The sequence below is a fragment of the Sorghum bicolor genome, chromosome 7, assembly GCF_000003195.3.
Source record: "Sorghum bicolor cultivar BTx623 chromosome 7, Sorghum_bicolor_NCBIv3, whole genome shotgun sequence".
Classification (NCBI taxonomy): Eukaryota; Viridiplantae; Streptophyta; class Magnoliopsida; order Poales; family Poaceae; genus Sorghum; species Sorghum bicolor.
Window position 1 is genome coordinate 5,110,112 of NC_012876.2, and position 17,062 is coordinate 5,127,173.

Genomic DNA, 17,062 nt, shown 5'->3' on the forward strand with positions numbered 1-17,062 from the left:
ATATGGTCAAAGTAAAACCTAGCCATTAGCTAGCCAGTAGTAGCCGACTCTCCTCCTACACATACAAAAAAGCATTATGCCTTTCTTCTCTTCCCTTATTTTAATATTGATCGAATATCTAATCTTATCATATCCTATACTGTAATGCCCTAACCTAGGTAGATTCCTCTCGAGGTTGCCAATGCAATGCTCTTCTCTCTCTCACACACACACGCGCGCGCGGCGATCGATCAGTGAAGTCTCCATCCTCTGGCTGTGCAGCGGTCAGCGTGCAGCCCTACCAAACCTTCCTTGCTTCTAGGCTCAAATGTCTATATGCCTTTGTCTAGTATATTTCAGGATAGAGAGGAGGGTCTTGTTTAGTTTACCTTGAAAACCAAAAAATTTTCAAGTCCCGTCACATCGAATCTTATGGCACATGCATGAAACACTAAATATAGATGAAAACAAAAACTAATTATACAGTTTAGATGTAAATCACGAGACGAATCTTTTAATCCTAGTTAGTCTATAATTGGATAATATTTGTCACAAATAAACGAAAGTGCTACAGTATCGAAAACTTTTCACTTTTCGGAACTAAACAAGGCCGAGGACAGAAAGGGGTGTGTGGCACTGTACTGGTAGTATTATTGCTAATCAATCCGCATTATATTATCTTAATCATTGGAGGCAGCAAGGGTAGGCACCACATGAATGAAGAGCGGAGAAGATGGGACCTTCCTCTCCTCGGAATTGAGGAGTTGACATTGGTCCATGCACCATGTACTACAGTGCGAATAATGCATGGATGTATGCGAGGGACCTTATCAGGCCTGTCAGACTGGCCTCGCTCTATACACTACCACAACAAGACAAGAGAGAGAACGATAGATCAAAAAAGTACTATCACTCATGACCACAAAAAGTTACAAGATCAAACAATCAACTCCCCAAATCACTGTGGACATCAGAGTATCTTTTGTTCTTATGAGTTAAAATAATAATTGCTGTTCTTTTTATTAAAAAAGTATCCTTTTTGCGTAATTTGTCTCAGATTTCCTACTGTAGACCTTGCTTAAGGCCTTGTTTAGTTGGCAAAATTTTTGGATTTTGGATACTGTAGCACTTTCGTTTGTTTGTGGCAAATATTGTTCAATCATAGACTAATTAGGATCAAAAGATTAATCTCGTGATTTACAGGCAAACTGTGTAATTAATTTTTGTTTTCGTCTAAATTTAATACTCAATGCATGTGTCGCAAAATTTGAGGTAACGGGGAATCTTGAAATTTTTTGGGGCCTAACTTTGGGCATTTCCATCTTGGTTCGGCACTACAGCATGCATTTTCTTAATTTCTCTTCTTAATTAATTGAGGTTATATGGAGGATATCTCGGTACTGGGGTGCAAAGCCTAGAGTCCCGAGAGGCCCAGACTAATAATTTTCTTTTATTTGGAACAATTTATTATAGAACCATTTTTGTTTTATTGGAACATTTTTCTTTCCCTTGTTTTTTTTGAAGGAGTTTTCTTTCCCTTGTTGGTGGAACATTTCTCCCAAGTTGAAAGGTGATGCATCAACAAGACAACAACAGGGAAAAAATGTTCTACATACAAAAAAGAACCAAAAAGTTCTAGCTGAAGATATATTTGGGGTGTACGACAAGATGACTTCTACTCCATATCTATTCCAAATTATAAGTCGTCTTGATATTTTTAGATACATACTTTTTATATTATATAACTAGACATAACTTATATCTAGGTGCGTAGAAAAAAATATGAATCTAGAAAAGTCAAAATGTCTTATAATTTGCAACGAATGGAGTACCATTTTGGGGTGAGGTTTGCAGTGACAATGACAGAACCGTCCTAAAACATTCTCCACCCCTCTTCCATAGACGTCACTAAGACTCAAATGCTTGTAGCCAATGATTTTCAATTCAACTCCAAACTTCCACGCTGGGGAGAGTTCCATCAATTATGGAGTTTCTATAGCACCTCCTCTATCAAAAGAACTCGTAGAGACTAGAGAAGTCTTTAACCCTATTTTTTAATTAAGGAATAGAAACATCCCAACCTTCACATTCACAAGTGAATGTTTAAGGCACAAACTTACAAGACCTGGACATAGTCCTCAAAACCGCTAAGCGGGCAGTCAAGAAAAAACCTATGACCTTACATAAAAGGCACCTGAACAAATCAAAAACTAGCCAGATACTACGCACAGATCACCAATTGGGATGAGAAGCCAAAGCAAAAGGACTCTACGCTTCTATCCACTTCTGATTCTTCCAACCACATGAGCCAAAGAGTTGTAGCGCCACTCCTTCCAAAAGACTGCAACCTTGTTTCATCATTTTTCCCTCTTCCTCTTTAGACAACAGTGACCATTGCCTGATCCAAAAAGTCTCCCTAAAAATTATCTGCAAGTAGGAGTTAGCCATTAAATTTTGGAACACCGCATCATTTCAATTCAACCATAGTACTCAACATATGGCCACAACTCCGACTAAAATCAGTTTTCTTGGCCCTGGAGCGAATCTCCTTATCCAAGAACAAAACAAGTGGACCCCATGGAGTTGGAAAACATGAAGTAGAGCTGTTTTAGGCCCTGTTTAGTTCACTCCGAAATCTAAAAAGTTTTCAAGATTTTCTGTCACATCGAATCTTGCGGCACATGCATAAAACATTAAATATAGACAAAAAAAAACTAATCACACAGTTTGATTGTAAATCGCGAGACGAATCTTTTGACCCTAGTTAATCTATGATTGGACAATATTTACCACAAACAAACGAAAGTGCTACAGTAGCGAAATCCAAAAAATTTTCACATCTAAACAAGGCCTTAGACGTACTATTTCACCCACAGCTTGAAGCAAATAGTATTGAGTGCTACGCATATGTACCTCTTGGTGCACATCATATATTTCCCTATGAGCACAAGGATTAGTCCCCTTTCGAAACACGAAATCATTTTTTTTTCTGAATTCTACGTATTTCCCGTGAAATTAAACCGGCTTCTTTAAAATTCATGCATGATTCCCATGGAAATCGATCCTAGGTTTGAAATGGGCCTAGAACTTCTCGTTTTGATCTTGGAGGAAATATTTCCGGTGATAGATGAAACCAAAAATGAAAAAAAAAATACTTACCATATATCATCGCCGATGCACTGCAAATGATGTCAAGCATCAAACTCGAGAGCGAGCGATCTACACGCAAATTCTAAAGCTGTACTGTAGCCTTGAGAAGCGAGAAGTCAAAAGGTGACAACTGCAAGAATATGCCCTTCTTGTTCTAGACCTGGCACACGGCCGGCGCGCGGGCTGGGCTGGGCTGGGGAGCGAGCGCTATAGACCTATAGTACGTTGGAGCCAGTTAACTAGGGACAAATAAAACACACTTATAGCAAGCCCTAGTACAATTGATCGTCACCATCTAGTGATAATAAAGTTAGGAGTACTAGTACACAATGGCAGGCCCTAGCATCTGAGCCCGGCTTCTCACGTGCCCCTGCCCTGCCCATCTCTCGAGCCTGCGCTGACAGTAATTTAGTAGCCAAAGCTAGGGTTTGGGCGACGTGCGTGCGTGCTTAATTTACGAGGAGAACTGACAAATCGACCCTGAAGTTTCGGTGTCAGCGAGGGGTTCAAGAACACGGAGGAGAAGGTCAACAGCATCTGATGCTGTGGCTGTGGCTGTGGAGGCCACCAGGCCGGCCGGTCATGCTCCGCCGCAGCTGCAGCCGGCCGCATGGACGCAGAAGCCCGCCCGCGCGCTTCCCGAGGCGGCTCGGCTGGACTGCCATTAATTCCATGGAAGACTTGGCCGGCCAGTCCGTTTGTCACGAGTCATGACCTGCAGGCTGCAGCTCTTCTCAAAAAAAAAAAAAAATACAGAGTCATGACCTGCAGCAAGTCCGATCCATCGATCAGCTGCATGCTGTCGTTTCTGCTGCTTGTGTTTCCAAGGAACGGGGTTGTAGTTGTAGCCTCCTTCATTCCATTGATAACGCACTAATCAAAGCTGAATAGGAGTACTACATGTACTCGTCTCGTCATGTATTCTGCCCCAACTTTTAGAATAATGCTTAAAGTCTTAATAAAATGTTGATATAAATATATCAAGGTAATCAGTCGTACTTTTTCTACAGTGTTTTCCTCTCACGATAAGGCCTTGTTTAGTTTTCGTAACTGTAGCACTTTCGTTTGTTTGTGGTAAATATTGTCCAATCATAGACTAACTAGAGTCAAAATATTTGTCTCGTGATTTACAGTCAAACTGTGTGATTAGTTTTTGTTTTCGTCTATATTTAATGCTTCATGCATGTGCCGCAAGATTCGATGTGACAGGGAATCTTGAAAACTTTTTGGATTTCGGGGTGAACTAAACAAGGCCTAAATTAGCGAACAGAATTTTCAGACATGGCTTTTTAAACCAACGAACAGGCTCGACGGTAACAAAGGCGACATCAAAATTTATATATACACACTCTAAAGTGTAGAATACTATTCTACCCCAAACTGTATACTAAACAAAATTCAGTATCGTTTATTACTTGTGTTTTAGTATTTGTTCAGTATTTCATGATTTTAGATGTAGCAGTGGGTGATACATCAAACACAATATGGATTTTTATGACGTGATGCTCATGGTAATGATGTTTATGTGGACTAAATGCATATGGGATTGTTACAAAAGGCTAGCAAAAGTTATGATCAAGATAGATGTATGAAAGGTAGATGTATCACCACTAACATTGATGGAGACATGAAACCGGCCAATAACAGTGAGGCCTTGTTTAGTTGGTGAAAAATTTTGGGTTTAGCTACGGTAGCACTTTCATTTGTATTTGATAATCATTGTCCAATTATGGACTAACTGGGCTCAAAAGATTTGTCTCGCAAAATACAGGTAAACTGTGCAATTAATTATTTTTCTTATCTATATTTTATGCTCCATACATGCTTCCAAAGATTTAGTATAACGGAAAATCTTGAAAAATTTTAGGTACTAAACAAGATCTGAGTTAGATGGAACATCAATATAGCCTAGAGGTTCTTAGTAGTGGAACCAAGTTGTTTGGCAAGAGCGATGAAGTTATGGATTGGAATACCGACAATAATACCAAATTTTTGGAGTATAAAGAATGATGTGGTGGGAAAATGTCACAAACGTGATACTCCTTCATCCCTAAAAAAGTCAATTTATAGATTGATCTAAAGTCAGTTATTTTAAATTTGACTGAATTTATAGAAAAAATTCAAAATTTAAGATACAAAATTAGTATCGTTAGATACATTATAAACTATATTATCATAATATCCTTATTTGGTACCACAAATATTTATACCTTTCTCAATTAATCAGTGAAAGAGTATGAAAGGAGCTTGACCTATTGTACTCTTTCGTTCTTAAATAGTAGATTTAGATATGAGAATTAAAGAGTAAAAAGATACGGTGCATAGAAAACAAAAAGGTGAGATAGAGATGTGTTGGAAAAAGAAAAGAATTATATTGAAAGAAGAGAAAGATGCACTGAGAAGTGAGAATATCAAATATTTTGGAACAAAATTTGAATTCTATAATTAAGGTCGAGTATTTTGAGAGGGAAGAAGTTAAAATCTTGAAAAATATAGCTCAATATCACGGGGACATGCAGCCATGAGAATGCGATAGTGAGAGGCACAATGTGGAAATGGGGGGACCGTTGATGGAGCATAACGATAGTGAAAGACACAAATCGATGATAATTAAAAGGCAGCAGAATCGTGTAAAAAAAACCTATACGTATAGCTATACTCCGTATACGTAGATCTATTATACGAGAGAAAAAAAAACAAAAAGTACGAGTAGTACACTATTATATTGTTTTTGTGTGAGACAGAGACAGCCGTGCGTGTTGCAGAGGAGCAGCACGTAGGACTAGGAGTACGTGCTTGTTTTTGTGTGTCATAGTAAACGGTGTAGACAGCGGAAAGTTCTGTTGACCGACGCCGTAGTCCGTAGCGGAAATTTGCCATTCCAACACCGATCATGCAGAGCTGAGGTGACCTTGAGTGACCTCACGGCCGTAGCAGGCGCCTCTCAACAGTGTCTGTGGCCAATTCCAAGCAGCAATTCCAACGAACGGCCGGCCCATGCAACCCACCAAAAAGATTTTCCTATCCATGGCATTCAAAGCTGTAGGTTTTCCTATCCACAGGCACCATTACCATGGGCATCCATCTCATCTTGTCTGATGCTCGGCATCGCCATGAATGGGAGCAGAAAGAGGATCCGGGAGTGTTGGTGTACACCTACGTACAGTACGAGTATTCAATGTGCTGTAGTAGAGTAGTGGTATTGCTAGCTTTTTGCTTTGCTGACAGTTGCATTGCACTTGTGAATACCATGCCATTCCAAAGACACAGTGAATGCCGCCTTAAAACAAGCTGGTACGGAGTACTCACACTAGCTAGCTACTCCTAATTCATCAATTCCATGATGCTTTATGAACTTTTTTGCAGTCTCTTTGAATACTACCAAGTACAGTACGTACATACCAACCAAGCGGACAGGTGCTGTCTGCTGTGTGTGCACGTTTACGTACTTCTACCATGTGTTTTACTTTTACCATGCAACCTAGTACGTACTCCTACGTACAACGATATCCCTTTACTTTGCGAAAAGAGTGTCACAAAAAACCTCTAACAATTCATCAACTACTAGCCAAATACAAGTGATGGCGTATGTGCTCCAACTCCAACAGCAGTGACGCGCACGCACTTTACTATTTGGCAAAAGTTGCCAACGCTCAACTTTTGTCAAGGAACACGCAGAAAAGTGAGAAGACATGCATGCATACAAATTAACCTGCAGCCACCTAGCTGGATGGAGTTCATACACAAACCAAGCGGTTGAAGCAAAGCCATATTAGGCTTTGTTTAGTTCACCTCAAAATCTCAATTTTTTTTCAAGATTCCCCGTGTTTAGACACATGTATGGAGTATTAAATATAGATAAAAAATAACTAATTGCACAGTTTATCTATAATTTGCGCGATGAATCTTTTGAGTCTAATTAGTCTATAATTGGATAATAATTATCAAATACAAATGAAAGTGCTACAATAATCAAACCTAATTTTTTCACAAACTAAACAAGCCCTTACTGTGCTCTTGTTGTTGTTGTGCACCACCCATTTATGCATGGATCCATGCAACAAACAAAAGAGATGCTCCAAAAAAGAGATGCAACAAACAAGAGTTGAAAGAGAGAAAGGGTTTCATTCCCTCCCGGCCGACCCTTTTTCATAGAAACTAACCGCAGCATCAATTGGCATATACATAGTGTGTTTCATGAAGCATATGTGGTACGGTGCTTCCAGGTTTTTGGCTTGCCATGCATTAATCCAACGCAGATATATAATAAATAAAGAAGCTACTGTAGTTTTCGTTTGCATGAATATGTATAGACAGGCTAGAGAGGTTATTATCTGGCTGCATGCATGGTAGCAAGGAAAACATGTGCCAACAACCCAGCACTCACACAAGAATTAGCCCCAGCAGCTAGCTAGCAGCTGAGCTCTCATCTGATGATCCAAAAGGCCTTTTGTTCATGCATGCAAGCAGGCTGAGGCTTGCCATGCCAAATGCAAAAGTGGTGGGTTGGAATATCTCTTTACCCCCTTCCTTAAGCAAGCAAATCCAGCAATCTGCCTGCCCTTGCCGGCCTGCCATTCAAACTGTCATCTTCTTCCAGCTCTGTCGTCGTCGTCCAGGTCCAGTCATGGAGAGAGAGAAAGCTAGAGCTCTCGCTAGCTGCCTCTGCATCTGTGTCCGCCATGCCCCCAGCCCAACAGGAACCAACAGAGGTGTTGCTGCTCAGGTCTACTGCTGCCTCCCATCATTAACTCATCATCCACCCCCCCGGCCCTCTCTCTCTCTCTCTCTCTCTCTCTCTCATCAAGTAAAACTACGCTTTGCCCATCACACACACACTCTCTCTCTAGCTTTTTACATTTTTACCCTCGTCTTTCTCCCTCTGCTCCCAACCCCCACTCACTAGAAAAGGACAGTATCCCCTCGTCCACCCCTCTAGCTGAGCTCAAGCCTCCACAAGTTTCATTGCACAAAGAAACGAGCGAGAGCGAGAGGGAAAGGAGAACACACAGCCCTCTTTGTCACTCGTCTGCAACAACCTTGCAAGAGATCGAGAGTGTGTGATCGATCGATCCATGGAGCTCTTCCCCTCCCAGCCGGACCTCTCCCTCCAGATCGGCCTCCCCGCAAGCGCCACGCCCCACGACCACCACCACCACCACGGCGCCACCGCCCTCAGCGCCAGGTTCCTCGCGGCAGCAGCCGCAGGCGGTGGCGGCAGCAACGGAGTCGTTCCTGGCGGCAACCCGGCGGCGTCCATGGCGCCGTCGTCGCTGCAGCTGCCCATGCCCATGCCGCTGCCGCTGCCGGTGCAGCTGCCGATGCCCGTGCCCCCCAACGCCGCCGCCGCCGCCGGGGCGGGCGGCGGCCTGTACTACCACCCCGACACCGCTGCGGCCGCCGCCATGCTCCGGCCCATCCGCGGGATGCCGCTGTACCAGCACCCGCACACGCACGCGGTGCCGCCGCCGACGTTCCCGCCGCCGCACGCGGCGGGGGCGGGGGCTGGCCCGTGCTTCTGCGAGCCCTGCCACGTCGCCGCGGGCGCCTGGCGCCGCGCCGGGTGCGGCGTCGGGGCGCGCGTCGCCGGGTTGGGTTTCCCCCCGGCCAAGCGCGCCGCCAGGGCGCCGCGCATGCGCTGGACGTCCACGCTCCACGCGCGCTTCGTCCACGCCGTCGAGCTCCTCGGCGGACACGAAAGTACGTGCCGTGCTCTCTTCCGGTTCTTCCCGGTCCATCGTCACCCCCATGCACATGCATCTGCCTTTGCCCCTTGCTATTTGCCTCTCTCTCTCTCTCTCTAGCTACCTTTCTTTGTCTTGTGTTCCTCCATGGCTGCTTCTTCATCTTCTTGATGCGTTTCGTCCATGAGTATGACGCTGTGCTCATCACTGACGATTTTGCTTGTTCTTGTGCATGATGATGAACTTCCAGGGGCAACTCCCAAGTCAGTTCTTGAGCTCATGGACGTCAAGGATCTCACCCTGGCTCATGTCAAGTCTCACTTGCAGGTATACCCCGATCCTTCCTCATCTCACACCTCCTATATTTTATATTTTGATCATTCTGTGACAGTAATACCGTAGAACTCTTGCTAGCTGCTAGTAGCAAGCAAGTAGCAGTAGCAACACCATAGCTAGATTAACCAACCGTGTGGTGTGGGTGACAAACAAGTTAGCATAAACACATGCAAATATGGGGATCCGTTCTGCTCCTGGCTCTTGTAGTTTTGCTGCCGCATCAGTGCTAGAGACTGCCTGTAGTTTTTGCTGCCGCATCAGTGCTACAGACTGCCTGCCTGTTGCTACTCGCTACTAGTGCTAGTCTAGTGCACAGTGCACACTGCTCGATGCTGTATGTGTGTACATGCAACAGATGATAGTATATGCATCAAAGTGGAAGAAAGTGAGCAAAGGGAGAGAGAGAGAGAGAGGCCCCAGGGCAGATGGGGCTAAAGTCTGAACAGTGCACAATATAACTCCCTGTAGTGTCTTCCTCCTCCAATCCTACCTCCACCGGTCCTGCTGCATCATAGTGTATCATATCCCTTGTAAAAACCATGCATGGAAACTTATGATCATTAGCAAGGTCCATGTATCTCAACTTTGGTGTAAAAGCAAAAAATGCAGGTTTCATTCACATCTAGGCCTCCAAGCTATATATCTATATGTGTACAACACTCTTTCTAGCTAGTGTACTAGTGTCATGCGCACACATGAATCACAAACAGACACAGTTGCTACTACCATGCCTTTGCATGCCTGTCAATAATGTGAATGGGGTTTCTGGTAGCTACTACTTTCTTCCCCTTGCTTGTTGATTTCTGCCTTAAGGTGTCAAATCAAATCTTGCAGCAGCCCATGCACACGACGTTGCCTCCTGAAATGCAAATCTTATGATTTGCCAAAGATTCCCCTATTTGTACTGCAAGTTGCTTCAAATGTGTGTTTCATACAAGATAGGCAGATAGATATGCTTTGCCTGGCTCTAAACTGATCTTTTGCCATGTTTCTGCCTGCTGCAGATGTACAGGACCGTGAAGAACACCGAAAGGCCGGCAGCTTCGTCAGGTGAATAGTACAAGATTTGTGCTTTATTTGCTCGCGCGCTTTAGAATCAATGCTAACATGACAAGAGTGATGAGAGCCCGGCCTGCTGCTGCTGCTGCTTCAGCCTTCCGTTTTTATTCCCTCTTTTCATCATCGATCAGCTACTCATCTTCAACATCACTTGTGTTTCCTTTCCTATTGAGGATATGCCAATGAGTACATATGCTAATCTTATGCTTGATTGTTGCCTAATAATTGTTTCTTTTGCACGCACACGCGTGGGTCCTGCAGATCAAGCTGATGGGTTCGAGAACGGGTCGGCCGGCGAGATCTGCGACGACAACTCTTCGCTCGATCTGCACGGCAGCGCCGGCAGGCCAGAGTCGGCGGCGGCTCGGCATGGAAGGTTAGCTGCCTGTAACGATCATGGGAGCAGCACCGGCGCTCATGGTGCCCTCTGGAATAGCTCCTCAAGGTGCATATATACATGTGCTTAATCATTTGATAAGTACTACATACCACATGTGTGCATGAAAACAGTGAGTAGAGGGTTATATTAGAATTAGACATGGATGAGGAACTAACTTTTGCCTGATGTCAACTTACATTGTCAATCAAATCTTTAGCTTGTTTTGCAGTGGGTGCTTTAATCACTAGCTTTATTAGGTCATGAAAAGGGGGAAGCCTCTTTTACCCACATGCACATCTCCCTTACTGCTCTCCTAAGAATCAGTTCCCAATAAATATGATGAGCTCAGGAAAGCGCCCCTACTTCATGGAGAGACCAGCAAACCTTTTGACATGGATCACCTAGTAGTAGCTGTCTGTATGTGCCTGCAGCCACCCTCAATTATGGCCTCATTATGTATGCCCGTGGTCTTTTTGTCAGTATAGTAGTGTATGCATGCAGTTCATCTTCAAGGCTTGGAGCACCATTATATATACCATATACTGCTAGTATGCAAGTACATACGTACGTATACTATAGTGTATATCCACGCACTTGTTTTGGCTTCAGTTACAGTAATAGACAGTGCAAGTGTACATCAAGTGCATAGCAATCTATCACTAATTGTTTTCCCCAGCCAGTACCAGTTCTTATGACATGATTTAATGCTCTGGCTAGCTAGCTAACTAACTATTGCGTGTATATATACTATTGAGTATTTTGTTAAGAATTTATATATGATGACAACATTTCCTAATAAGTAATAACTTGTCCACTGCCGTTACAGTATTACAGTAGTAACATGCAGTGTTACAGTCTCCAGCTCTTTTATGCACTGCATCTGCATGCATGTAGTCACAGTGTTAGATCGAGTTTACTTGTGACGACGCAGTGTCCGTACTAACTGAGCTCTGTGTCTGTTGGTGGCTTTGTTCTGTTGTGTCTACAGGGAAGACTGGACCGGCTTTCCCAGCGACTCCAACACCGGGAGCATGAGCATGCACTCTCGATCTCTCAAGGTATAGTACATAGATATATACTGTATACTGCTACTACACAAGAACACACTATACTGAACCTGTTGCATCTCTGAATATACTGAACATGTCGATCGATCGAATACTTATTTGTCCACGCAGGATCAGACGATGCATTCCAAGAGCCTGGAGATCCTCTCGGACATGAACTCCTCCTGCGTGTCGGAGACGACGTCGTGTGCCAGCGAGTTGAACCTGGAGTTCACCCTAGGCCCACGCATCAGGCACTAGTAGCATGCAACCAGAGGTCATCCACGGCGGCGACAAGCAGGATCGGAGGATTAGCTAGGCTATGAGGGTTGCTTTGCTTTGCATGTGTTCATGGGATATGATCGTGTTAAGATGGATGCATTGATGGTCCCAGAGAGAGAGAGGCACCATATATGCATCTTTCACTGTTAAAAGGAGGCCATGGACAGACAGCAGCAGCCAGGAAAAAGGATTAAAGGTGTAGCATCAGCAGCAGCTAGGTAGTGGTAGTGGTAGTGGTAGAGGTGAGGTGATCGATCGATCGAAAGCTAGCTAGCTAACAGCGCTGCAATGTGTGTAATGGATGATGGAGTAGTTGTTAGATCGACCGCGTTTAGGATCGGAGGATCTGTTGTTTAAAGGGCTTTTTGCAGCAACAATGCATGCATGCATGAGCTTGCATTGCATTTGCTAGGGGCCGGAGTACGTCCAAAGGAAAAAAGAGGGTGACCTGTGTTGTTGCTTTCTCCTGCATCCGTCACATGCCCTTGAGCGCTCCATTTGCATTGCTGTGAGCTCCGCTTTTCTCTTTGTGAGATGGGATAACACGATCATCAAATCCGTGCAATATATGCTTATTATTGCTCCTGGAAAAATGCCTTGTCTGCAACTGCAAGCATTTCACTGGTTAATTCAGAGATTGGAAGCTTACATTTTATAGAGAAAAGTGTTCAGGGGTTCCCTCACTTTCAACTTATTGGCTTTTGGAAAGTCAAACTTCAGGAACCAATTTGAATGGATTTTAGATTTCTTAGCTAGGCATGTATAGCTTGTTGAGTTACACTGGTGCTGCCTCCCTCTGTCTGGAAAAGAACACAGTCAAGTCAAACTATCTTAATTAGACAGCTTATTGAGTATGTAGCATTAGATTTATCATGCGATGTATTTTCGTTGTATATTTATTTAGTGTCATAAATATTAGTACTTTTATTCAGACTTTGAGTAGGTATGAAACTAGAATTGCATTCTTTTCTATACAGAGGTGGTAAATTCGTACCAAGATGCCAGGGGCAGAGAAATGTCATTTGACATCAGTTTAACTTGAAATTTTGAATACTAAAAATTACTATAGCTAGTCAGAACAGAAGATGATCCACAGAGAGGAAGCTGAAGCTCTTCATTTCTTCACCGCAGCGAAAAAGACAGGGGACATGTTGTGTGCTTCATTTAATTCCCCCTCCTCTTTCATTTCTCCATTCATCTCTGTGTATATGCAGTGGCCGGTCGGCCAGGGTTTCGGGAACAGCGAGCAGTTTTAATCAACCTACATGCATTAACGCAGCATGACCTGCATCCTGCAAGATGCAACTTGTGCCATGGAAGAGTATTATTGCATTGTCCACACGACACACGGTGATGGACTAGCGTACAAAGATGCAACTTTGGAAGACTGATCAGACGTCGTCACGTCTATTAACTGTGGTGTGACGCGGTTTTCAAATGCACACCACATGCTTCAAAGTGGTTAATATGGTTGACTCCTCAAAAAGTGAGCATTACATTCTTGTGTGGATAGAGGGAGTAATGGTATTCACATTTATTGGCTCCAAATCAATTTTCTTATAAAATACAATTCGTGATTCATCTAATGGTATTTATTTGATATCATAAATATTGATACTTCTTTATCTATAATTTGTCAAACTTATAAGATACTAAAACATGACATTGTGATGATAACCGGAATAGCCATGAGATTTGTTCATGATAGTTGTTTGTTCATGGCATTGTTACTGTTCAAGACCATGCAGAAGTTTCTTCATGGGACTGTTACTGTTGGAGACCATGCAACATGCATGGCTTTGCATGCATGACAATAAATTAAGCAAATGAAGCATTAAACAGGGGCAAATCTGACTTGTGTTGGTACTGTCCAAAAAGTTTTCAAAGGAAACACCTATACCCAAAAAGTTTTTGGATGGTAAGCTTTTACCCAAAAGTTTTTGCCCAAAAAAATTTTGGCCAAAAAACTCCATGGCATTCGTGTTTTGCAACAAAAAAGGCACTGTATAATCTCTATGTTGTTCTAATAGATTTTGATTAATTATCAACTATTCTATATGCATTTTCACTACCATAGAAAGTATTCCTAAAGGTGGCTTGAAAGGGTTTATAGAGACTGTTATTTGGCCCACCTCTACTTAACTGCAAATTGGGCCATAAATAGAAAAATAAACTCGAAAGAAGCCTACCAACCAACCCTCTAGACTTGCTCTTTCCTTCCTTACCATTGCACCTTAGAATCACATGTACTAAATGGATAATCCAATGTCTTTGTATTCACTTAAACGATCGACATTGTATTGAACATTTGACAACCTAAATGAATTAAGTGAAAAAAGTTTCCAAACTAAAAGGTTTTAGATCTCTTTGAATCTTGCAACTTTGATTTAGCTCTTTTCTCAATCTAAGGTCTTTTTAAAAAATCCAAACAAATGAATTTCAAAGTATGAAAAGTTAGAATATATAGAATATATAAACGCTAACTAAACTCAAATGAGGAAGTCAATGAAAGGAACTTCATGACGCTTAGAGGGATTAATAGGTGTTTATGAATTTTAATACAAAACAAAAACTTCGCAGTGGACTAAATCACCTTCAGAAGTTCTGACAGATCGGAATTTGCTATCTACGTCCGAAATAAATGTCGGAACATCCGACGTTGTCAATACTCGCTCTGTCCGTGAAAGCTTCAGTTTTAAAACCTGTGTTAGTCAAACTTTTTTGACCAACTTTATAGAGAAGAGTATCAATATCTATGATATAAAATTAGTATCTTATGAAAATATATTATATGATAAATGTAATGGTACTAATTTGGTATAATAAATTTTAGTGTTTTTTCTAGAAATTCGGTCAACAACTCTAAGAATTGAAGATTTCAAGGACAGAGGGGGTATGAAACAAAGTGAAAGTACACTTAATGAATTCTAGCTCTAACCAAACTCAAAGATATGCGTTTTGGAGATGTTGGATAGCAAAAAAGCACTTGTACACTCACAACTAGGGCCGTACTCACAACCAAGTAGATCAAGAGAAACACAAATATCACAATTCAAAATAGATAGTGATATGTTTCACCGCTGGTTACAGCAACTCCAGCAGGGACTCTACTTAAGCCTCAATAGCTAAATATGGATGCCGAGGCTAAAAACATTACTCCAGCAGAGCCCCTACTCCAGACCTCATATTTGGGTGGGCACCCATATTCCTCCCCCAGACCCCATTCTGGTTGACCCAACAGGACAACCCACATCCTCCTCACGTGTTCTAGCCCCAGCGCACGCTCCCTCTCTCTCTTCTCTTGCATGTGCATGACACCATACGGTCGTCGGATCAATCCTCCAATTGTGTCCGTGTCCAAAGGAAGAAAAAAGAGGATGAAGAAGAAAACAATGATGAGTGGGTCCCTTTTGTAATTCTCTATCGGAATAGGTTTGGGGGCCCAAATTTGGGTGCTATTGTTCAAGTTAAAGCAAAAAAAAATAGAGCCCCAAAAAGTAGGGAGAGCACCCAAATTAAAAGTAGGAGCCTTGTTTTGGAGGCTACTGCTGGAGTTGCTCTTAGTGTGTGACACACGGTGGGGCTTGGATAGCAATCAAAATGTAGGTAAAAAGATCTATCACCGTCGTGTGACCGTTGGACCATCAGTGATCTTGGGGTCCTTTTCCTCCACCATATTAAACGTCAAACCACTTAAGATACGCATAGTCATGACCCAACGGTCGTTCTAGCTAATACTTTTTAAACACACACCCCTCGTACTTCAAGACTCTCATCAAAACCTCCTTGAACCTTGGCACAAGCCTTTGGACCGTATCATCGCATCCTTGGGGCCAAAACTTTGTCCACCAAAAGACTCTAAGCCATAGCCATATATAGCTCAATCTCTATGCTGACCGGAATCGACCCCAACAACCCCATGGTAGCCCTTTTCCTATGCTCTCTAGGACAAGAACTCCAAATTCACTTATCAACCCTCTTAATCCCCTCAATCGAGTCAACTAGGGTCAACCCTAGTCAACTATATAGTTGACTTAGAAAGATTCACCAAGATAATGCCCAAGTAATACTCCTTAGCTCTCGTAAGGTTTATACCATCTTCCTAGATGAAATTAAGGAATTGGATTCTGATTCACATGAACATATATTCTTAGAAAATCATATAGATAAAAAATATGCTTCAAAAAATATTTTTATAGGTGAAGAATGACTTAAATGCAACCCACTTTATTTTGTTGCATGAAAAAAGAATCTTGAACAAATAAAATACAATTGTTAGAAGAGAAGGGAGGCAAAAGAGATGGTATTAGAATCACTGAGAAACTAGTATGTAGCGGATTACACAGTTCCTAGGCAATGAAGGAGAAACTTTTCTACGTTTTCAACATTTGGTAGTTTGGCATAGATTATTGAGTTCCACACAAGAAAAATGATTCTGCTATTCAAACCGCCTTTTAGTTTCTTGGTTGTGTTTTAGGGACTTCATTGATCCTCTTTGATCTTTCTTTGTGGTGTTGGATATTGCTTGATCTCTACCTTAGCATGTGGTACTACTACACAAATGATTTTATAAGGTAGTGCCCAAATGTTAATGGAGGCGGGCACAAAATTCTACCGCCTCCTAAAATATCAGGCTATTAACAGTCATGTGTTGCTTTCATAAGACTAAGTAGATATGCTAGCAAACATTGTTACTCCTAGTGGTTAATTGTCAACTGACCATCAAAATCACCAAGCCCTTGTTAAGGTCCATGTTTCTTACAACCATCTTTTGACTTGCTCTTTACATTACATATTTATGTTTTTTGCATTGTGATTGCTCTTGCATGACCTTTAGCTTTCCTAGATTAGCACATGATAGTTAATCGGATTGACTCTAATCAAATTACAAAATTAAACTCTTTGTGGGTTATTTAAAAGTTGGCCAGACTAGAAAAGTCTAAGATACACATAATGTTAAGTGTTGGTGTTAGCTCCAATAGTTTTTTTTTGTCATAAACCAGTTAAATTTGAGAAAGTTTAATTCAGTCTAAATCTAATTAATTAAAACAGTACTATATTTTGGACAGAGGTCGTATACTCTATGATGACGAGATCTCTTCCTCTCTTTCTTGGGTGTAAATCTAATTAAAACAGTACTAAAAATA

The 17,062-nt window shown here is 42.1% G+C and overlaps 1 protein-coding gene across 2 annotated transcripts; it reads left to right on the forward strand.

Moving 5' to 3' along the window:
• LOC8080854 (probable transcription factor KAN2) lies at positions 7,949-12,508 on the forward strand. Of its 2 annotated transcripts, none has more exons than XM_021464517.1 (6): positions 7,949-8,829; positions 9,064-9,140; positions 10,154-10,199; positions 10,470-10,653; positions 11,576-11,645; positions 11,766-12,508. In XM_021464517.1, exons 1-6 carry the CDS (start codon positions 8,205-8,207, stop codon positions 11,892-11,894), a joined length of 1,131 nt encoding a protein of 376 aa, XP_021320192.1. In that variant the 5' UTR covers positions 7,949-8,204; the 3' UTR covers positions 11,895-12,508. The 2 variants fall into 2 exon arrangements, with proteins under 2 accessions (XP_021320192.1, XP_021320193.1); XM_021464518.1 differs by having other exon boundaries at positions 10,470-10,584.